The sequence below is a fragment of the Oxyura jamaicensis genome, chromosome Z (assembly GCF_011077185.1).
Source record: "Oxyura jamaicensis isolate SHBP4307 breed ruddy duck chromosome Z, BPBGC_Ojam_1.0, whole genome shotgun sequence".
Classification (NCBI taxonomy): Eukaryota; Metazoa; Chordata; class Aves; order Anseriformes; family Anatidae; genus Oxyura; species Oxyura jamaicensis.
Genome location: NC_048926.1, coordinates 72154979 through 72178668, shown reverse-complemented (window position 1 = coordinate 72178668; position 23690 = coordinate 72154979). Strand labels below are relative to the sequence as shown.

General features: G+C 37.9%; 1 protein-coding gene across 3 annotated transcripts in view; it reads left to right on the top strand.

Moving 5' to 3' along the window:
* The window catches only part of MSH3 (mutS homolog 3), a 119752-nt gene extending 96264 nt beyond the window's left edge, over positions 1-23488 (top strand). For all 3 annotated transcript variants that reach the window (XM_035309624.1, XM_035309623.1, XM_035309626.1), the window contains 4 exons: positions 17431-17617; positions 17818-17947; positions 20594-20768; positions 23045-23488. In XM_035309624.1, the coding sequence (XP_035165515.1) occupies positions 17431-17617; positions 17818-17947; positions 20594-20768; positions 23045-23153 (601 nt within the window). In that variant the 3' untranslated portion in view covers positions 23154-23488. The remainder of the gene's footprint in view (positions 1-17430; positions 17618-17817; positions 17948-20593; positions 20769-23044) is intronic.
* Positions 23489-23690: the final 202 nt, after the last annotated feature.

Below are 23690 nucleotides of genomic sequence, written 5' to 3'. Positions count from 1 at the left end.
TCTTTCATAAACCCATGCTGACTGGGCCTGATTGCCTGGTTGCCCTGCAAGTGCCGCGTGATGACACTTCATGAGCTTCCCTGGCACTGAGGTCAAACTAAGAGGCCTATAGTTTCCCAATTCAACCCTCTGGCCCTTCTTGTAGATGGGCGTCATGTTTGCTAGCCGCCAGTCGACTGAGACCTCCCCCGATAGCCAGGACTGCTGCTAAATGATGGAAAGCATCTTGGCCACCCCTTCCGCCAGTTCTCTCAGTACCCTCGGGTGGATCCCATCTGGCCCCATCAACTTGCATACATCTAAGTGCTGTAGTAGGTCACCAACCATTTCCTCGTGGATTGTGAGGGCTACAATCTGCTCCCCATCCCCTTCCACCAGCTCAGGGTATTGGGTATCCAGATAACAACTGGTCTTGCTGCTAAAGACTGAGGCAAAGAAGGCATTAAGCACCTCAGCCTTTTCCTCATCTCTCGTCACTAAGTTTCCTCCCACATCCAGTAAAGGATGTAGATTCTCCTTAGTCCTCCTTTTCATGTTAATGCATTTATAAAAATATTTTCTGACCATACAACTCTTATTTCTCTTCTAAGAAATGGAGTAGGCAACAGGGAAAGCTCCTTCTGTCCTCTGTTCTCTGCATATTGTGAGCAGCTATGTTTTCAGGCTTAGCCTGTTGACTGATCCAAGGAGTCAGGAGGTCCTTGGGATGGTATCTTCCCTGAAGGTGGTATCTTCCCTGACATCCCCTCTCTCTTAGGCCAATTTATATTATTTTCTATCTTTTAGGTGGAGCTTGAGTGACTCTAGTCAAGCATATCTTAGTTATGGTTGGTGAAAAGTTTACCCATCTCCGTTTAAAGTAATAGGCTCAGAGAAATTCAGAGCATGTGCTCAGTGAGGAGTGGTCACACCTTGGAGGCAGGTAGCTTTTGGGATGGAGGTGTGTTTTGGTATTATAATGATACTGTAATGAGCAAAAGTACACTAGAGTACAGCATTCGTTAAAACCTGTTAGGTCATTGGCTCAGGGTAGCAAAAAGTGTGGCTTATCGGTCTCAGCGTGCACAAGAACAATCGAGTCTAGGACTATAAGGATGTAGCGAGGCTGTGCAGGGACAAAATTAGGAAGGCCAAAGCTCATCTGGAGCTCAATCTGGCTACTGCCGTTAAAGATAACAAAAAACACTTTTATAAATACATCAACACAAAAAGGAGGACAAAGGAGAATCTCCATCCTTTACTGGATGCAGGGGGAAACTTAGTTACAAGAGATGAGGAAAAGGCGGAGGTGCTCAATGCCTTCTTTGCCTCAGTCTTTAGCGGCAATACCGGTTGTTCTCTGGATTCCCAGTACCCTGAGCTGGTGGAAGGGGATGGGGAGCAGGATGCGGCCCTCACCATCCACGAAGAACTGGTTGGTGACCTGCTACGGCACTTGGATGTGCACAAGTCGATGGGGCCAGATGGGATCCACCCAAGGGTACTGAGAGAACTGGCAGAGGAGCTGGCCAAGCCACTATCCATCATTTATCAACAGTCCTGGCTATCGGGGGAGGTCCCAGCTGACTGGCGGCTAGCGAATGTGACGCCCATCTACAAGAAGGGCCGGAGGGCTGACCCGGGGAACTACAGGCCTGTCAGTTTGACCTCAGTACCAGGGAAGCTCATGGAGCAGATTCTCTTGGGAGTCATCATGCGGCACTTGAAGGGCAAGCAGGCGATCAGGCCCAGTCAGCATGGGTTTATGGAAGGCAGGTCCTGCTTGACGAACCTGATCTCCTTCTATGACAAAGTGTCGCGCTGGGTGGACGAGGGAAAGGCTGTGGATGTGGTCTACCTTGACTTCAGCAAGGCTTTTGACACCGTCTCCCACAGCATTCTCCTCAAGAAACTGGCTGCTCTTGGCTTGGACTGGCGCATGCTTCGTTGGGTTAGAAACTGGCTGGATAGCTGGGCCCAGAGAGTTGTGGTGAATGGAGTCAAATCCAGTTGGAGGCCAGTCACTAGTGGCGTCCCCCAGGGCTCGGTGCTGGGGCCGGTCCTCTTTAACATCTTCATCAATGATCTGGACGAGGACATTGAGTGCACCCTCAGTAAGTTTGCAGATGACACCAAGTTAGGTGCGTGTGTCGATTTGCTCGAGGGTAGGAAGGCTCTGCAGGAGGATCTGGATAGGCTGCACCGATGGGCTGGGGTCAACTGCATGAAGTTTAACAAGGCCAAGTGCCAGGTCCTGCACCTGGGGCGTAATAATCCCAAGCAGAGCTACAGGCTGGGAGATGAGTGGTTGGAGAGCTGCCAGGCAGAGAAGGACCTGGGAGTGATAGTGGACAATCGGCTGAATATGAGCCAGCAGTGTGCTCAGGTGGCCAAGAAGGCCAACGGCATCCTGGCTTGTATCAGAAATAGTGTGACCAGCAGGGCTAGGGAGGTGATCGTCCCCCTGTACTCGGCTCTGGTGAGGCTGCACTTCGAGTACTGTGTTCAGTTTTGGGCCCCTCGCTACAAGAAGGACATTGAGGTGCTTGAGCGGGTCCAAAGAAGGGCGACGAAGCTGGTGAGGGGCCTGGAGAACAAGTCCTACGAGGAGCGGCTGAAGGAGCTGGGCTTATTCAGCCTGGAGAAGAGGAGGCTCAGGGGCGACCTTATCGCTCTCTACAGATACCTTAAAGGAGGCTGTAGAGAGGTGGGGGTTGGCCTGTTCTCCCACGTGCCTGGTGACAGGACGAGGGGGAATGGGCTAAAGTTGCACCAGGGGAGTTTTAGGTCAGATGTTAGGAAGAGCTTCTTCACTGAAAGGGTTGTGAGGCATTGGAACAGGCTGCCCAGGGAGGTGGTGGAGTCACCATCCCTGGAAGTCTTCAAAAGACGTTTAGATGTAGAGCTTAGGGATATGGTTTAGTGGGGACTGTTAGTGTTAGGTTAGAGGTTGGACTCGATGATCTTGAGGTCTCTTCCAACCTAGAAATTCTGTGATTCTGTGATTCTGAGTCCCCATCTGGTCACAGAGCCTAGCCATGGTGTCTCCACTCCACTCTATGCTCCATGCTGTTCCTTAGAGCCAGCACACCAGGTTCCCCCAGCACGAGAGCATCTAAGGTTGGAAGCCTAGGGAACACTCAGGTAATGCAGCTGGACCCTACCCTGAAAGCCTCTTCAAAGCTGTACATTTAGCTTGCTGCTACTGCTCATGTAGTATCTTCAGTTGATCCAGAAATCTGCAAAGCTTGCAGGCTATTCTGTGTAAATTTGTGAACATTGTACAGTCTTCTGGATGTGAGCTTGATGTTAGATCTGAAAAAGCAGTATTTGAATCCCTGCTCAAGGGATGTGACTGGTATTCCTCATTTCCATCATCCAGGGAGTATACGGACCCATGTCAATCAGGTACAATAAGATCCACACTGCCGATACATGAGGAGGAGGGGACATTTATATACACTGAAATGACATTTTTTGCCTGAGGCACTAGAGCCATCATGGATACTTTCACCCATGTTATTTTTCTGCTGTAAGAATTGGCACCTAGGAGAGAATTTATTGTCCAGGAAATAGGGAAAGTTTGTGACTCTATGAATGTGGGATGGACATGGCCTTTGGTCTGTTTTCATAACCTGTCTTTGTAATCCTTGCAAGGACTGCAGGTATCTGTTTCTGTAGGGTCTGTGCCAGAGGTCTCTCTCATTGTTTCTGTTGCTCTTTTTGCTGGAAGGATTTCATGAGAGGACAAGGGGGAATGGGCTGAAGTTGCACCAGGGGAGGTTTAGGTTGAATATTAGGAAGAACTACCAAAAGTGTTGTTAGGCATTGGAATGGGCTGCCCAGGGAAGTAGTTGAGTCACAGTCCCTGGAAGTCTTCAAAAGACATTTAGATGTAGAGCTTAGTGACATGGTTTAGTAGAGGACTTGGTAGTGTTAGGTCAGAGTTTGGACTCGGTGATCTTGGAGATCTCTTCCAACCTGGATGATTCTGTGATTCTGTATTGTCAATGGCATGATGATCAGCTGAAGAGTACAAACTTGAGATGCAGAGCACTTAAGAGTGCACAGGCAATTTGATTTTTCTGTTAAGTCTACGTACTGTATACAGCAGAGCACGGCTATCTGTCTGTAATTGCTCTCCCTTGTAAAAGAAGCAAGTTTATTCGACCTACAAGTGTATTATTACAAAAGCATAACTGTGACTAGGTGTAGCAAATTCTTACAGTTTGATATAGTTAAGTGATCTTTAGGAATAACTAAAGTTTTCTTAAGGTCCCCAATACTTGCCTTTTTTTGGCATGGTCTTAAGAGATGATAAAGTGGAAAGAAATACTCTTAAAGCTAAGAGGAGGGTTTAAAAACGGAGCATTTCTTTGAAGTAAACTTAAGAAAAAAAAATAAAAAATATCCAGCCCTTTTAAATCCATGTTTCTTTAAAGAGTCTGCATTAAGCATACAGTAATTATTTTTTTTTATTTTATTTTATTTTTTTTCTGTATGTTTTATTCAAAATATCTGTCTGGTCACTAAATGATAGATTTGATTCTCAAAAGAGGACAGAGGTCTTCCAATAAACATTTGGATGGTACCTCCTTAAGAACTATTTAAACAGCTATTTAATTCTGAGAACTTGACAAACTCATTGTCAAGTATGTGGAGCTGAAAGAAACTAGTAGAAAAACATCGGTGTTGTCTCTCTAAACAAGCATAGTATTTTTAAGCAGATAAAGTGCACATATTTATAGCATCATTACAAATTTTAGAATAATTAAAAATCATGATGTAAAGCAAATACTTTATTAGCACTTGCAAAGATTTGGGCAATCAATTTTGGATGTTTGTATATATTTTTAATTTCCTTCATTGGAATGTCACCGTCATTAAAATTTGAAAGGTATTTAAAATTGCATGATTTACTTTAACAGACTAACATGTTGCAAGGCTTCTTCAAAGTACATTTTATAAGAAATCTTCAGAAAATTGTAAAGCACATTATGGAGTGTTATGTGAAGCAAGAAAAAGAAAATGTTTCACTCAGAACAAAAATTGCGTGGGAGATGCTTTCCAGGTGCTTTTCACAATGCACTGAGATCTGAGGTTAACCACTAAAGAATAAAAGTGAAATAGGGCTTGTGTCCAATATCTGTGGAAATGGGTGTTCCATTGGTCTAACTGCTGATGGCAAAAACTTCCCAGCTTTTTTTTTTTTAACCTGGGCAAGTAATATTGCACTTATTTCATTCTGGTTTTACTAGCAGATCAGTGGAAGGCAACACAGGAGCAGGACGGAGGGGAAAAAATTACAGATGCTTGTTTAAAATAATAAATAAATAACAAGCTCCATTTTTTTCAGAGCTTCACAGCAGAAACTGGGTTATTTGCCCAGCAATAGGAAAGCAATGGTTGAAAAACAGAAGTTTGTTCTGACCAGAATTCAGGTTGTTATATTCTTTCCCACATAAGCATTGTTCATGTCACGGATGAGCTTTATCTCCAAACAGACTGCCCAGGAAATCATCTGCTTGAAAATGGTTTAGAAACATTCTTGATTAGGAGTCTTCCTGTGCAGTGATTTCACTAAACATGAAAAACTGGGTCCTCCATCCAAATCTACGTTGTGTGCTCAACCTTGATTGTTAAGGGGGAAGCATGCTGATAGCTTTTTAAAATGGTTGCTGATGTGCAGGAAAGATCTGGGGAGCCTTCATGTTTTAAATGAGCCAGTCCCATCTTGATTTTAGTCCTTTGTTCTATGAGTGGAATAAAATGTTACTGCTTTTCACTTCTAAGGAGCTAGATTGATTGGATTTTGGTAATAGCTTTTAAACTGAAATAAAGTATACTTGGAATTATACATGAGTTCATGTATATGTGATTTTTTGTTTTTAATCTTTAGCAAAAATATCTCTTGGAAGTTTCAGCATTATTCCCGTATCACAGTTTCTGTGCCTTTCTCTGAATTCTTGTGCCAGTCACAGCTTCAGAAATGAGACGGATCACTGGGTTGGAATGGCATAGATTATGGGCATTCACATACTTAATAAGTAGTTATCCTTTGTGGCAATCTCTCTAAGATTTTACCGGAATAACCTATAACCTCTCATGTTTATGAACTTTATTGTCTTAACTCAGAAGACCAATTACCAAACTCCAAAATTCCTTGTTTCCATTTATTGCTTTATTAAGCTTTATTGATTTCTTTGAGGCGTACTAGGTGGGATTATGAAGATTAGTCTTCCTGTCAGTTCTAGAAATATCAGTTAGATCACAAATCTGGCTTGAAGATTCACCTAGTCAGCTTCTTCATATCTCCATCATAAAACCTAAGCTACAAAATACCATTCTTGAGGTGACAGCTGTGGTTGCCAGGGCTGTGTGCTGGCATCCTGTGTAATGCAGGAATTGCCTTAAGAAAATGCTAAGCAGAAGCTGTGGAGGAGCTACTTATTTAGCAGAGTTACTTTTCTATAAGCTGCATGGTTTTGGCCAAAAGCTTTGTTGATGCCTTTTTTTTTTTTTTTTTTTTTTTTCACCTGAAAATATTTTTTTTTTAATTTTAGGGTATCACATTTTCTTTTAAAGACAACTATGTTCTCTCAATTTCCCCATGCAGTTAGACTCTGAAAGATAAGGGTCAGAAAATGTCAGAACAAAAGGTTTCTTTTCATGGCATTGTATTATATGTGGCAATGCTTATTATTTTTGCTGTACACATTAATTTGTGTTTTATGCAGAGAAGTAAGGAACGGTTCATAATAAGCAATCCCAACTGACTGGCAAGTTCATACTAGAATTCTGTGTACAGATAGGCTAAATAAGAATTGTTTTAGTATTTGTATTACTCTGGAAAGCAACAGTGACAGTCAGACCAACAGAGCTTGTTAGCTGTCAAGACTCAAAAGTAATTTTCAGAAATATTACTTCTTTATGGCACGGTAGTTTGTTTCATTTTGTTCTTGCTTAATTGTATTTGTCAGAATAACAATAATGACTTAAGCCCTTCATTTATGCTTTACAGTCATATAATTACACTTCTGGGGTAAATTATTCTCAGCTTTCAGGAAAAAAAAAAAAGGAGGTTGTATTAAATTCTTTGCACCTATTTTCTATCACGTGGAGATATTCTTTTTTGAAAAAGAAGAGTGAGTAAAAGTTGCAGTTAGTGTTTAAATGAAAATGCTTTTGTTCTTTTTTTTTTCAGAAAAGTTATGTCTTGGATATCTGGGGTGCATTTGAACTGTAGCTACTTCTGACAGTGTTCTGTAACTACAGAAAATTATTAAATTATGCTGCATGTATTTATAGCTAATTTAGCTTCATATCTATTCATTTCATAGTAACATCCAACTGCAGTGTTAGGTCTGTGTCTCATACACATGTAATAATGTATATATTTAACAAAGCAGTCCTCAGTTTACATACATGGCAGTTGGTAAAATCTGTAAATACAAAGAACTGTTTTGTTTGCAGGGGTTTAAATCAAGTTTGAAAATTCATTTAAGACAATAATAGACAATTACTTATATGTACAAGGAGATATATAAAATAGTTTATGCTGCCTATTATATTATCCCTGAAAAGGAATTGGAAGGCTTGTAATGGTACACAGGGGAAAACAAAAACAAAAACAAAAAATAAAAATTAAAAAAAAAATTGCATGTGAAGCTGACCGGCTGTTTTACAGGAAGGCGAAGCTGAAACTCCTTCCCTGAAATGGCAGTACTTACCTTTCTAAAACTGACCCATGCTAGGATTTAACCTAGTCACAATCTGAATTGGATTTTCAGGAGTGTCCACAGGTTTAAAGGGGAAAAGTTCACTTATGCCAAATGCTTCAGCTATTGTCTCTAGTCTGTTGCTATAGTTCCTGCTTTTTAATCCCCCCTTGGCCTCAATCCTTCAGCTACATATGCACATTAACTTAATTACCTTGAGTTCCCTCAGTTGAATCCGAGAGTTGTAAGTGTAAACCTGTGCATATTTTAGGGTTGGGTTTTTGGCTTTATCAGTTTTTCAGCTTCTTTGGGCTGACACTGATGGCTTGCAAATAAACACACTAATTTAAATATCTAGTCTTACAACATCGTTCAGCAAAATGATTGTACTTTTAATCTGTTCTTTCTCATGACCATCAATAAAATGTATACATTTTTAACATAAAACCTGACTGACCTGTGGAGAGCAATCTGTTCATATATTAGATATAAAATCATTTTCATGTTCCAACACAGAATTTACATTGCTGTCCACAGTGTCTGGAGGGATACAGCTTAGTTTGATGTAAGTTTGTATACTGGTTGCATACTTCTCAGGATTCTTCATGGATGTTTATGAATATAAAAATTATAGATACTGCTGGAAATCCTAAGCAGAAAACATTGCTGGATATTATGCATATATGCATAAAAGGCTGTGTTCCTAAAAATGTTCTTCTAATTGCTTGTTCTAATTCTGCTTTTGTGTCTGTGTTGTTGCACTTTGTTCTGTCAAATATCTTGATGAAAGTTGTAAAACCTCCAGCCAAAGAGACTCTTAGTTTTAGAGGATTCTGGAAATCGCTGAGAGTTGTCCACTTCAGCATAAATATAGTATCACTAAATCTATCCCTTTTTTAGATATTGACTGAACTTAATATTAGTGGGAGGAGGAGGGGGAAATTTTGCAGTTCAGCTCACTGACAGAAGACACATAGCCGTACTTAACTTTGTTTCTTCCATGTGCTTAGAAAAGGGAAGTGCATTGCTGATCGTTTGCCTAAGTTACTCAAAAACCCACAACCTTAGAGTAACCTGCTCCACGTTTTCTGTCATGGGAGTTAGGTAAAATGAAATGTTAGCAAGTAAATCCACTCCCCAGCCTAGGTGTGGGGGTTTTCCTCTGCTCATCTGCCCAGCTGTAGGACCATGGTGTGTGTTTGTCATGCTGCTGGACACCCACCTCCTCTGAGACAGCTGCTTCCGGAAGCAATTCATGTGGAGTGGAGAAAGTGCAACACAGACTCAAGAAAGTTCTATTTCAAAAATTTTAGAAAATTTTAGAGTGAACCACCAACTGGATTATTTTAACAGTCAGTGATGTATTTGCCTTAGGTGACTTTTTTTTTTTTTTTTTTTTTTTTTTTTTTTTTTTTTAGGAGCGCTAGTGCTTTCGAGGGTGAATTTCAGAAAAGAACTTAATCAAGTATTCTTCACTTAGGTAATCTAGCATAAGCCTTTCCGAAGAATAGATGTATTTCTGTTGCCTTAAAAAGTATCAGAAATGAGAGAAAATTGGTAACTGCTGGTCATTCAGTGACTGTACTGATTAGACTGGTGTTGGCTCTTCTGAACTCAGTCCTACCTGGTTCTGTCAGCTGGGGTGAAACTTTCAAAATATTGAATGTTCACTTCAATCTGTGATTGGTTTTGTTTCCTGTGGCTTTCAGGAAAAAACAACAACAACAACAACAACAAAGCAATGCCATTCACATCTAGATCACATGTAGAAAGCCATGTTAGCTTCATTTCTTTCAGTATACTGGAAAGCCAGCATTTGCAGCATGTCTCTGTTGGCTAGTTATAAAAAGCAATAGGGATTTAAGTGATTATTTGTTTTGGCTACTTCAGTTACCTAGTGATATGGAAAAAAATGTTAAAAACAAGATTATGAAACTGAGTATTAAAATGACTTTGGATTTGCCTTTTGTTTGTTTTTTAGCATAATGCAAAGTATGTATTGCTAATGGTCTTAGGTTTTACTAGTTTCATTAATTTATCAGTGACTTAGAATACATTATGCCTATAATAAATTACAAAATTAGAATGTATTTTACACTAAATGTACAATGCATTGTCAAGCTTTTCAGCTACTGTTCTTTCAAATTAGGTAATGTACCGTGGATATTTCTTTATTTATAATTTGCAGATAAGCAGCTATAGGAACAGTTGAGCATGTGCATGCATGTTGACTGTAAATAGGTTTGTATTATAAACATTCTCTAATTGTTGTCACTGTTGTCCATGTAACTTTGCACACATTTACTTCTTGGAAGTTGCCCATAAATACAAAAATAATAACTGTCCTGAAAACAATGCATTCTGTCATACTTTGGATAAGAGTTTTTATTATTATTATTATTATTTTAATTTTAATTTTTTAATTTCAGTTTTGATTGCAATTTTTTTTTTTTTTCCTTACTGTCAGTTTTTGGTTTGAATTCGCAATAGCTTGATGGAAGTACTTTTCAATATTTTTATAAACGATCTGGATGTAGGAATAGAAGGTATTTTGAGCAAGTTTGCTGATGACACCAAACTTGGAGGAGTAGTGGACTCGAATGAGGGTGGAAAGGCCTTGCAGAGGGATCTGGATAGGCTGGAGAGCTGGGCGATCACCAACCGTATGAAGTTCAATAAGAGCAAGTGCCGGGTCCTGCACCTGGGACGGGGAAACCCTGGCTGCACGTACAGACTGGGCGATGAGACGCTGGAGAGCAGCCTAGAAGAGAGGGATCTGGGGGTCGTGGTAGACAGCGAGTTGAATATGAGCCAGCAGTGTGCCCTGGCAGCCAGGAGGGCCAACCGTGTCCTGGGGTGCATCAAGCACGGCATCGCTAGTAGGTCAAGGGAGGTGATTGTCCCGCTCTACTCTGCGCTGGTGCGGCCTCACCTCGAGTACTGTGTGCAGTTCTGGGCACCACAGTATAAAAAGGACATGAAACTGTTGGAGAGTGTCCAGAGGAGGGCTACAAAGATGGTGAAAGGCCTGGAGGGGAAGACGTACGAAGAACGGCTGAGGTCACTGGGCCTGTTCAGCCTGGAGAAGAGGAGGCTGAGAGGAGACCTCATCACAGTCTACAACTTCCTCGTAAGGGGGTGTCGAGAGACAGGAGACCTTTTCTCCATTAACACCAGTGACGGGACCCGCGGGAACGGGGTTAAGCTGAGGCAGGGGAAATTTAGGCTTGACATCAGGAGGGGGTTCTTCACAGAGAGGGTTGTTGCACACTGGAACAGGCTCCCCAGGGAAGTTGTCACTGCACCGAGACTGTCTGAATCTAAGAAGAGATTGGACTGTGCACTTAGTCACATGGTCTGAACTTTTGGGTAGACCTGTGCGGTGTCAAGAGTTGGACTTGATGATCCTTAAGGGTCCCTTCCAACTCAGGATATTCTATGATTCTATGATTCTAAGTAAAGTAAATGATTCACCAGTACCGTATGGGGGAGTGTGAAGCATTAGTTTCTTGCCAGTGAACTGTTGTAAATTTCCCAATGCTATGTTCCAAAGAATTACTTGATAAATTTTCATTGTAAATGGACTGTAGCCAGAAGTTAACCTATGTGACTTGGGTTACTTCTTTTAGAATAACTACTGTGAAATTCGCACTAGCAGTTTGTTTCTGAAATATGCAGGATTTCAAATTGGTTTTGTGGGCCAAACATAATGATTGTTCTATTTAAAGGTGTTGGGTACTTGGAAATATGATAGGAGAGGATCTGTATGCAATAGCCAGCCTGCTGGTCCCAGTTCAGGATTTCTGTTCTCATTTTCTCAGCAAACGCTTTTGCAAACTACAAATAATTTTTAACCTGAGTTAAAACCTGAATAAGTGTTGTTTGCAATGAGGAGGGCAGGACTGTGTTTTAGTGTGTTTATAGTATCTGCTTGAGGATTATGAGGGGTGGGAATGACTCCTCAGGTTAATATGTTAAAATCAAATCTTGTCTAATACTCTTAATTTGTTAAGACTGCAGTTGACTAAATTTGCAGCTGGGTGCCTAATAGAAAGTTAAAAACCTAGCTCAATGGAAGACTTAACCTAAGCGATGAAATGAAATTGTGATTGTGTTCTGCCATTCACATTTGATATTCCTCAATGCCAAATTTTCTGATCTCATAAACATCTTCTTCACTTAATACCCGCACTTATCCAACCTGTTTTCTGCAGAGAAATGATTTTAATTTAAATAACACCTGTTCAAATACAGTGAGCTTTGAAATGACATTTTGAAGGTGTTGTGTGAGAGGAGGAGTGAGTGGAATTGTAAGGTTACATTCTGCATGTATTTCATTTGTATTTTTCTCAGCATTCTCTCTGAACCACAGAAGGAATTCTTTGTTGTTTCTGGGAGCCATGTTCTACAACTGCTGTTTGAGATAAGCTCAGAGAAAGGAGTAATTCTATTTTAGTGTTAGTTGTTATTGATGAATAAATAATTAGACTATGAGTACTGTCTGAGAAGAAGTTGGCTTCAAATTCTGATCCCTGGGAAATCAAACCATGCCTGGAAATCTGGATGTGTTTTCTTGATAACAGCAGTCTTTGCAAAGGCATTCTGTAGAGGCTCTACACTAATTAGATTTATTCTTCTACAACAGCCAATGGGTTTCATTTCTCTGGTATTTTGGTTGGATGGACTTTTAGTCAAGTAGATCTTTTCAAAATCTTTGATTTCATTTATTTTTTTTTTCAACATTGTTTTATAAACTACAAATGAATCAATGGCATTGGGATGCCATTCATGTATGAAAATAAGGCTTTAGGAAATGCTTCTTTGTTTTGGAATTCACTTGGTTGCTTTTTTACCACTGGTAGGCCTCAGACCACTGCTTAGTCGTTTTCTCAAGTAGTGTGAAGGATTCACATTAACATAAAAGAAAAGAATACCTGAGGTCCACATGGTGTTCTTTGTTTTACAACCAAGCCAGCAGCATGTAGGATAACTTCTTCTGATAAATAACATGGAAAAAGACTCAAGTAGAAACTTCTGGACTTCAGATGAATTTTTCTGCTTGAGAAGTTCATTTTTTCACTGCTGTCCATCACAATGGGGGAACTTCTGGTTTAACATACAAGTTGTGACTTTTAGCCCAGGGCTGCTGGCACAGGGCAGCAGCACTCCTCAGGACTGGGGGATGACGATGACACTCCCTGCTCTCTTCCAAAATAATGTCATTTTAGACTACTGTAAGACATCCCCGGTCTGCAAGTCTGTCCCCTACTCCAGGACACTGTTTTTTTGGGAGCAGTAATAACAGGGTGCTGAGTGAAAGAGCTCCAATAAGAGCTCAGTGGCCTTAATTTCACTTCCTTCCTCTTTACAAATTTTTATGGATGATTGTCAGAGGACTTTGGCCTGCCCAGCTGATCAAGCGCTTGAAAGTACCAGATTTTGAGGTAGCTTTGAGGGACATACAGTGCCCCAGTTCATGCCTGTTGAGAGCAAGTTTAAATGGATACTGACTTCATAAAAATTCCTGTGATACAAGGAAAACATTAATGCTATTTTTATTCTAGGATGTTCTGAGTGGCATCATACCCTGTATTGTTAGAAAATTCTCAGCTTCTATAGAGCCTTGCAGGACAAAATACCATAGGACACCTTCCCAGAATGGTGAGCATTTGCTCTGGAAAAGGTCGATGTTGTGTGCATGCTCTGACGTAGGAAAGCAGGTTAAAAAAGCAATGCTGTTGAATAATACTACTGCAGGAAAAATAAATAATTAAATAAATACATAATCTATAATTTTCTCAAAGGGGTCAAATACAGGTTATGCATGTAGTGCTAACTGATTTGCAGAAAGCTATGTAGTGCTGCCTATCATCTAATTTATCCTTCAAAAATCAATTTCTGAAAACACTGCATTTGCTGTTGTTTTATACAGAGATTATAAACAAGAATCCTTACCACTTGAAATCTAGCACTAAAAAGGGATAACGCCTCCTAGTATTTTTTCTTTACATAATAAATGTGTTGAATATTATAAGATGAAGAGCTTTTAATTTTATGAAATTTGATTGGCTGTCAAACAGACATTATAACAAGTGGTTTCCAGCCAAATTGCATTTGCTGAGGAGTGATGGATCTCTTGCCAGCACTGAAGAGGCACTCTTCACATTGGATGTCTGCATGCTCCTCGTGGGCAGAATGCAGTAATTTTCCTGAAAGTAGACTTTAGAAATTCCATTGCAGAAATTGAAGTTTTCATATTAACTGTGTCACTGCTTCCAATAGCTGGTGTTTTAACAGACAGAAGTAGTGAAGTTGACTGGTGTTGCTCTTGCTCTAATGGTTTTCTTCTGCCTGTCCTATTCTGCTGTAACCCTTTTTCCTGATTTTCTTTATTCATATTTTTTAACTAAGAAAGAGAGGGGAGAAAAGAGAATTTGGGAAGCAAATAACATGACTGCATCATTCTACTAGGGATTACTCATTAGTCTTGGTTTATTTCTCTGTATTGTTTTCTACTAGAGTTAAAAATAGAGAATTAAAATTAATGAAATGGTTAATTTGCTTACAAATAAAATTTAGACAAATATCTGATCCCAGTGTAGGCACCTTGTTAGAGAAAAATAAATAAATAAATAAGTGACTTAAGTGCTTAACTTTAAGACATACAAGATCATCTGCAATATTTCTTCTATGATTTCTAATCCAATAATCTCATCAGAATAACATTCGCAAGTGTTATCTATAGAGTAGCTGATAACAATGGTAAATCATCTGAATTCCATTGAACATTATAGAAAAATGCGTATTATTTTGATATCTGAAAACATTTAGTAGACAAAATACATTAATATGTAAAATAAAAGCAACTGAATCTTTTAGAAGTTTAGTGGGATTTATTATCACTGATTTAAACTCAAAGAATTGCTAAAGTAATAGCTGTTTTGACCCAAATACTTCATTGTATCATGGCTTTTTTCATATATTTAAGGAGTAAAGCCTTGCTGCATTTTAACTATTTGTTTTACAAATACACTATTGAATTAGTTATTCTCACTTCTTTCTAGGATAATATTGCTTATCACATTGCTTCTCCTAGTATAAGGGGCAGAGATAGAAAGAACAATTTTATTTATTTTCAAGGATGACATTTAAGAATCTGTGTCATTTCAAAATATACTTTTTTGGAGCTGTAGATAAGGCTGAGTTGAATTTAAATGTTTTGAGATGCTGAAAAGAAAGGCTTCTTTTGCAGCTGTTAACAAGAGAAAGATAATACTCATTTCTGTTTGTATCTTGAACATTTAGTGAGGAAATTCTAAAAACTATTTTCACAAATGCAAATTAGATTCAAAATGACTAAATGATGTGGAGGACTCTATGGACATAACGCAATACAAAAAAAAAAAAATAGAACTGAGAACTCTCATCATAGGTGCAGAACAGTCTGCCTGGCTATATAGGTGCTGTCTCTGTAATGAAAAAACAAGTAAAAATGATCAAATAAAAATACCAATAATCCTAGGGTTGGAAAGTAAGGTTAAAGTTGTCCATTATAAAGCCAGAGATTTTGAGACATAAAAAATATTTATCTTTCTGGTGAATTTACTTGTAGCTAATAGTGTTAAAAACAGATCTAATCTATTGTTCTCTGTAGATCTATGCAATCTTGCAATAAATGGGGATTGTTTAATTTTGCAATAGTATGTGCTTGCTGAACCAAGCTAGGAAATGTGCCAGCCAGGTTACAGGGCACTATGAGAAATTCAGCAATGTCTAAATAGCTCTTAACATTGTAGTACATGTTTAAGGTATTTAAAGGGATTGCAGTAGCAAGTGGTTTAATAAAATCTTAATTTCACAATATCTCAATATCCTGAATTACATACTTAATTCAGTGAAATTAATGTAAAGTTTAACAGTTTATGTGCAGAATCACCTTTCTTCCGGAGTATGTGGGAGTGTACCCAATGTGTATGTATGCAAATACATATTCAATGAAATATTGCATTTAACCTTTCGGTGTGCTCATTGCATCATAATGCCTGTCCCCAACCAAAATGAGTTCATTTATAATGGCAAATTTGCATATTGTTAAGTTATGTATACCCCCACACAAAATTTTAAAGGCAGGAACTGGAAAATATATAGGAAACATAACCATACTGTGTTCAACCTGCCTGTTTGGGTATTGGTAGTCAATTACTCTTGGCAGTTATAAGATCCTCATAAAATAATGAGAATCTTGCTAGTGCTTACGTAGGCAACAAACACAATTACATTAGAGAAAGATACAGCAAAAGACTGAGAGAAAAAAGCTACATTGGGATTCTCTTTCAAGGTTTTGATTGGTTTTAAATACTGTTGTGGCCAGCTATTACATTTGAAAATGTAATATGCTAACCCCATTACTCTGTTTTTCTTAAATCAGTGTGGCTTGTATGTAACTATATTATTGGATGATGAGAGTGAACAAATCCATTTTTACAGCCCTACTCAGTGGCTTGCTAATGATAACCTATCTCCAAAGTGACATTGTAATATGATTAATGTAATTGCAAAGCATATATGGAGGAAGGAAATGTTACTTCTTCCAGGTAGAAAGCCTAGTTATTGAGTACGTGTGGAAAACTGCACAAGACAAGAAAAATGGGGTGAATTACTAACGTTTTTTGGGGGATGAAAGTTATGATTTCACAAATTGAATAGAAGGGCTGAAGGTTGCATGAATCTGAAACAGTGCTAAAATACCTGTAAGAATCACAAAGGAATGTGTGTGTGTGCATGGTGAGTGGAGGAGAATCCTCATCTGCACAGAGACTGGTTGAAGTTGAAGGACAGTTATGGAAAAGGATGAGGAGAAAAATCTCTTAAAGTTATTATTAGCATACTAGTAAGACTGTGTACCTTTATAATTAGAAGAAATTATTGTTATTTTTTTATTGCCTGCTGTATCTATTTGTATGGGCAAATACCTGGTCACATGAGTTTCCACTGTATCTCTAGTGCTAGAATTTGATACCTTCAGGAGTTACTAGCGTTTTAATATTTACACATTAGATGGTCAAACTGAAAAAAATGTAATAAATAAAAATTATATTCTTTTTCACCACTACCTTTCCTGGAGTCCTTCTAGTGTGCTGACTGATCTGAAATCTCAGGATCCTTTTTAAAGGGGCGAGCAAGCTGCCTTGTACAGTTTCTCAAGATGGAAGATATGCATGCTAATTGCATGCACCCCTAGTCTGCCTCCTCTTTCATCCCTGATTCTTGTAGTTGGCATTGGATGCTGCATTTACTATCTGTGGGTTTACCTTGGGACTAGATTACAGATGGGACAGAAAAGTTCCCTGCTGTCCTTACAGCCTAACCTCCCACTGATGCCTTCAGGGTTAGTGTGCCCTGTTGTCTTGGGAAATGCATACAAGCCTTTACTTAATGGTACATGAATTGCTCCCTCTAGACCTTTCAGTCCTTTAGAGTACCCTCACATCTACACCACGGGCTGTTGCCAGCTTTTTATTTGTTAGTTTTTTCCTACAGAGTAGCAGAGTAGTAGTTTCCTACAGAGTAGTAGTTTCCTTGTTCTGGAAGGTGGGCATTTTGCCTGGATTTTCTTCTCTGTTTGGAGCAGCAGTAAGAGATTTAAACTGGTTTCATTATCATGATCTTTTTTTCTGTGTATCTGATTCTTATTTGAACTTAATAAATTGATCTGCTTTGTATCCTAATGCAGAATGGGTGCAGCAGATAACATTTACAAAGGCCAAAGTACCTTTATGGAAGAGCTGACAGATACTGCTGAGATAATAAGAAAAGCAACTTCAAGATCGCTAGTAATTTTGGATGAACTGGGAAGAGGAACTAGTACACATGATGGAATTGCTATTGCTTATGCTACACTGGAACATTTTATTACAGATGTAAGTGATCAGTCTGACATGTGTGAATACTTTTTTACTTTTTTATTATAGGTTTACTTTGACATGGTATATGTTCCATTTTTGCAGAAATGTGGCATGTCTAAACTCAGAACAAAGGTTTATGTATAAAGGATACCAGTGCTCTGTTAGTGTGTTTGGGGGAAAAAAAATTAAAACCTTACGCATCTGTCTCATTGTAGGTGGAGTCGCTGACACTGTTTGTCACTCACTATCCCTCAGTTTGCGAGCTAGAAAAGATGTATCCGGAAAAAGTTGGTAATTACCATATGGCTTTTTTGGTGAATGAAGAAGAAAGTGCTGAACAAAAAGGTACAGTATAAAGCCATCTGAGATTATGGCATTTTGGGTAGAGGCAGAAGTTGTAATAACTGTTACATACATCTAAATGCACTTAAAGGTATCAGGCTATAAACTGAATTTTGATGGTTTGTAAACTGAACAACCATTTCTCTTTCAAAAATAATACAAGGATGACTGAGCCAGCTCTGATCAAAGATTCACCCAGCTTCTCACAGTAGCTAAGTAAGAAACGGACTAGGCAGGAGGGATTAGGGATCAAACATATGGCAACTCTTTCTCAAAAAGATGCCACTGTCTGCAAATATTTGCTCTGTAGGGGGCTTCAAGAATTAGATGTGGTTTCTATTTGTTTGTTTTTTAATCTTTGATCAATTTCTTTTCAGTGACGTTGTCCATTCCCCCATTTTATTCACATATACTTTTAAAATTTTCATTCTGCTGTGTCAAGGAGCTCCAAAATTCAACACTGCATTAAAATGCATTTACTGGTGTGAGGAACCACCTCCTTTTGTTTGTTTTGAGGCTGTTTTGAAACAACATGTAGCTTCATTTACTGGTCCCCATTCTTGATTTGAGTCAGAATGATGATATGTTTCTGTGCCATGCCTAATTTTGCAGATTTCTTACCATAATCCCTTTCACTTCTGTTCTTACCAGGCAGAAGAGTTAGTATTTTTTCATTTCACTGTTGCTCTGAATTAGTTAGAATTTTCAGTGAAGTTTGTCACCTTAGTGCTTAGCCCTTTTGTTTGTTTGCTAATGGATAAGTTGAGCAGCTCTGTCTAACTGCAGTGATGATCACCCTTCATGGTGCAAACTGATTCTTACTATCTGTTTCCTGTTTGCTCACCAGTTATTTACAAATGCAAAGGCCTTCCTTGAAGATTATGACTGCTTGGTTTTCAGAAGAGTATTCGATACAGTACCCTTCTCAAAAGCACTTTGATAATCCACATAGGATTTATCCGCTGTCTCTCTTTACTTACACGCCTTCCAAACTTAAAATGGTTGGTGATGTAGAATTTCCCTCTTACAAACTGTTTTAGCTTTTTTCCTGATATATCAGCTTTATTGAGGCACTTGACAATTATGTTCTTATTTTGGTTTTCCCACTTTGCAAAGTAATTGCATGCTCCCTAGGTCACTATTAGAATTATTATTTTTCTTAATTGGCATGATATTTGCCATTAATCTTCCCTATAATTCATTCGTAGTATCGTACTATGTGCTTACACTGTAAACCAATCAGACGGGGTGTTTGTCACTAAATACAGTGTATAAATAAAACATTTTTCAGAAAGTTAGTTTTAAAACTAGAGTGCCTTCCCAAAACCTATACTCTCATAGAAACTCTTCAATGTCAGATGGAGGTTTGCCTGATACAGACAAGAGGGATACTTTGGCTTTTGTACTCTATTTAATTTTAGAAGCAGGGATCCCTGAAATAAACATTAATATTGAGCATGGGTTGTTTAATATAAAGTTGTCTTCAGGTGAGCACTCTATAGGAAAGCCAATGTTCCCCATTAACTGAATCATCTTTAGGAGCATCAGTATGTCCTTTCACATCTAAGCTGATTAATTGAACTGTTCATCTCTGATACTCTCAAGCAGCTGAGATGAGAATGTACTTACTGTTCCTTATGTGTTGTGCCCTTGAAACCCGATCTATACTTTATGTTTTAGTTTGCTGCTTCAGCCTTCTTGCTTTCAATGTTAGTTGAACCTTCAGGCCGCATACAGTCATCACCGTTTTGCTCACGGAAGTACAATAGGTTTACTGTCACAGCCTGGGAGCAACAGCACGTCCACATTTCTTTCTTCAGTGGAATCTTTAGCTCCCATGTCTCTTGTCCCAGTGTTTGAATTGTTTTATTTAAGATGAGTTTTGTGCCATATTTTTTTGCAATCTTTGGCTTGGATCACTCAGATGAAATCAGCTTCAGTCATCAGTTTCCATCATTTATATGGAAATCTGCATTGCTTACAAAAACCTGTGTTTCCAAGATGGAAGAATGAATGGCAGTGAATAACACCATAGTTTTTGTGCTGTTAAGACAAGGCCTGGATTGTGCAGAGTTGTAATAAGGATGTCTAAAGAGGAAGAGGAAAGAGTCATCAAATTTCTTATAATTGCTTTTACAATTCTGTCTTATTGTCATGACATAGAAAGAACTCACTATCCTAACCTTTTGGGTTTCTCTAAGCATTTTTCTGTAGCTCCTAACCTACTGGCAGGCAGCAAATATTTTGTTGTTGTGCTGTATTATAGACCTCTTGACCACAGGATTACTGACACGTCCTTTATTCTGTCTGGTAGACATGAAATGCAATATTCTAGTTACAGCATAACTAATCAATTTGACATATAAAGACTCTTACTTTTTACACATATACACACATGCATGTGGACACATCCACTTCTGCCTAATAAGACATCAAGTAAAACTACAGTGAAACATTTTTTTCAGACTAAGTATTTGCAAGGAAAACGTGAACTCAAGGAAACATTTTTATCTCATATTTCTTCAATGGAATTAATCTCACAGGAGGCATGAATGATAATGAAACCACAGTCTTTGGTCTTTCAGGCTTTGGATTACTACATTTTATCAATATAATAAAGGGATTTTTTATTTTTGTTTTATTTTTTAGGATCCGAAGAGGAAGAGAATCCTGAATTTATCACTTTTCTTTATCAAATAACTAAAGGAGTCACTGCAAGGAGTTATGGGCTAAATGTTGCCAAACTGGCAGATATTCCTGAAGAAATCTTGAAGAAGGCAGCTCACAAATCAAAGGAGTTGGAAGGATTAGTGAATACGAAAAGGTCAGAACAATTGTGACGTTTTTTTCTAATGAAACTTCCAGATGGGAATGGAAGAGCATTTTGCACTGAATGTGCATTAAAAAGAGCAGTAAGAGCTACTTCAGATATATTTTTACCCTTCAGAGAAGAGAAAGTGAGATGAAACTTTGAAAAAATATTAAGAAATTGTGCTATCTATTTCAATCAAAGCTTTAGATTTTGTGGTTAGCTATTATGTCAGAGGTTAATTACTATCCTCTTAGTCATGATTGGAAAAAACTAAATGCACATTGAACTAACATTAGGAATACACTTTATACTATCAAGTACTTTCAAATACGTATTTTCACTTTTTTCAGGAGTAAATTCTCAAAGTTATATTTGAAATATAACTATCTTCTAATACCTATTTCCCTTCTAACAATGACAGTGAAAATATAAATATATTTGATTTAGAAAGTTTATTCATTTCAGAACCTGACATTCTATTTGCATGCTATAATGTAGAAGGAAATGCTGCTATTTTTGCTTCTGGTTTAATTTAACAATATTTGTTATATAAACACACAAAATTTTACTGAAATTGTGAGGATTTTATTATTTTCCTGATAACTAGTTTTCATTTAGGGGTGTATGTATCTTACATGCTAGACTAGTTATGAAAATTTATGTATATCAAATAGCATCACCTTTATAAATCCAGTAATGTTATGTATATAGTTCAGGTGTAACAATGTGCTATTATTCATATGCATTCCACCAAATTTTCAGTTGTTACTATTTTTCAGTGCCAGTCATATCAGCAAAATTCAAGAAATCCTTTAGGAATAAAATAAATCAACATCTTTTTTGCCTGGTGGTAATAACTAGTCCTGGTAGGAGAATCTTATTAAAAAAATGTTAAGGATTAATTATTTGCAGATGCAATCAGTTCTTTTGATGCTTATCAGAATGTAGTACCTAACAGTGTTTTTTAACCTCTTTTAAGAAAGCAAAATAAAATATCCATATTGAACATACATGACAGTTTGAGGGGAAAAATAATATGGTAGAATATGCTCATTTGAAATAATAGTCCATAATTTACAAAAGTAAAATGACAAATTGCTAACAATATCTTAACTAGATCTAGAAAAAAATGTTGTCCAGAAAGGTAGGAACATGAGCTGAAAGGCCAGAGATATTGTGTAATATAATTAAGATGGGAAATAATATACCAGTTTTATCTCCATTCTGTCAAAATCAGTTTGCCACTTCTGCCTTCCCTTCAGATGAAAGGAAGTGCCATCCCCACAGCAGTTGCTGACTTGTTGGGTTTGACCCATTACACATCATTCCCTCATCGTAAATTCTTGCGTGAACTTTGTAGGGAACCTCATGCACCTCTATGAGACCTGGAGCTCAAGACAGTGAGAAATAATAGATTATCAAATGCGTCTGATGACTTAACAGTACATAAATCACTGTATTGCATAATTCTTAATTTTTACAGTTCTTCTGTGTAGGTAACTATATTATCTTTTGCCTGTTCCGCTTTACTTTCTTTTATTGCCATAATGTGATCTATATATCAAAGTTCTTCTATACCTCCTCCCCAAGAGACATTAACAAAGTTAAAAATGGGTATGAGCTTTGCTGTGGCCTATCAGTGGTAGGACATAAAAATTGCCATGTGAATCAAACTCAGACCTGTTCATAGTATTCTACTTGTGCTGTCACAATACCCACAGGCCAACTGCTTTGTCTTATTTTTTTAAATCCCTTTCATATTATTTAAGAAAATCCACTGTGTAATTCTATCCAGTCTTGACATCTTTGTCATCAGGAATGTGTGTTAACCCATTTTAAACATCTTGTTTACTTGTCACAACTCTTACAAGTCCTTCTTAAATTGAAAAATATTAGAAAAAATAGAAAGGATGAGTGTACTCAGTGATTTGAAAATGCATTCTCTCTTCTTGATTTATTAAGTGCAGACTTCTAGGAACTGAACATCTGTATCTCTGCAAACTACAACACTGTTTATTTTCTTTAACAGTTTACTTAGTATTTTATTTCATCTTGTTGATGCTTCTGGTACTGTAAGTTAACTGTAAAATTACATTGTTGACTGCGCTACAGATGGAATATATACAATAAATGTTCATTGATTGCTTATAGATCAGTTAATGTCTTGAGCTATGCAAAGTGCTTTCTTTGACTGTGTAGAAAATTTTGTAGATGACTAGGTTTTATGTGCTTGTATGTGCTTAACTTAAAAGTGTGTCCATATTTTGACTGATTTCTTTTCCCCCCAGAAAAATGCTGAAGTCTTTTGCTGACTTATGGAAAATAAATGATTCTCAGGAACTACAGAAATGGAAAAGTATGTGTGAACCTGAAGATGAAATAATGGACAGTTTTTAATCCTTGAGTTGTGCTTAACAATGGAAAGTATTGCAGATCTGAAATACTAGTTCAGATAGAAGCAATAGATTCTATCAGGGGATAGTTCTAGGTGCATTAAGTTAACTTTTTCAGAGATACGAGATGCCACATTGTGTTATGGTGTCCCACATCCACTTCCTGCTTGTAATTTTCTCTCTCCATATTCCTTGAAATGTTTTCCACCCTCTTTCTTAACTGCAAAATGTCTGCTGGTATTGAAGTAAGTTTATAAAATGTTTAGAAAACATGAAAAATTATGTTGGTAAATTATTAGAATACATCTTTTATAAATAAAATAATGTATTTTAACTTTACTGTACTTCAATTTCTATAGAAATAATTATCTGTGTTGCGAAAATGTAACTGAATCGTGACTATGCTGTGTTGTGCAGTTGGTAAGAATGGATGCCATAAGGAAAATTCTTTTTGTTCTAGTAGTAATGCATTTAAAATTCACTGTTTATGTAAAACACCCCCTACAACTGATATAAAGAATGAATTAAAGAGAGAACGTCT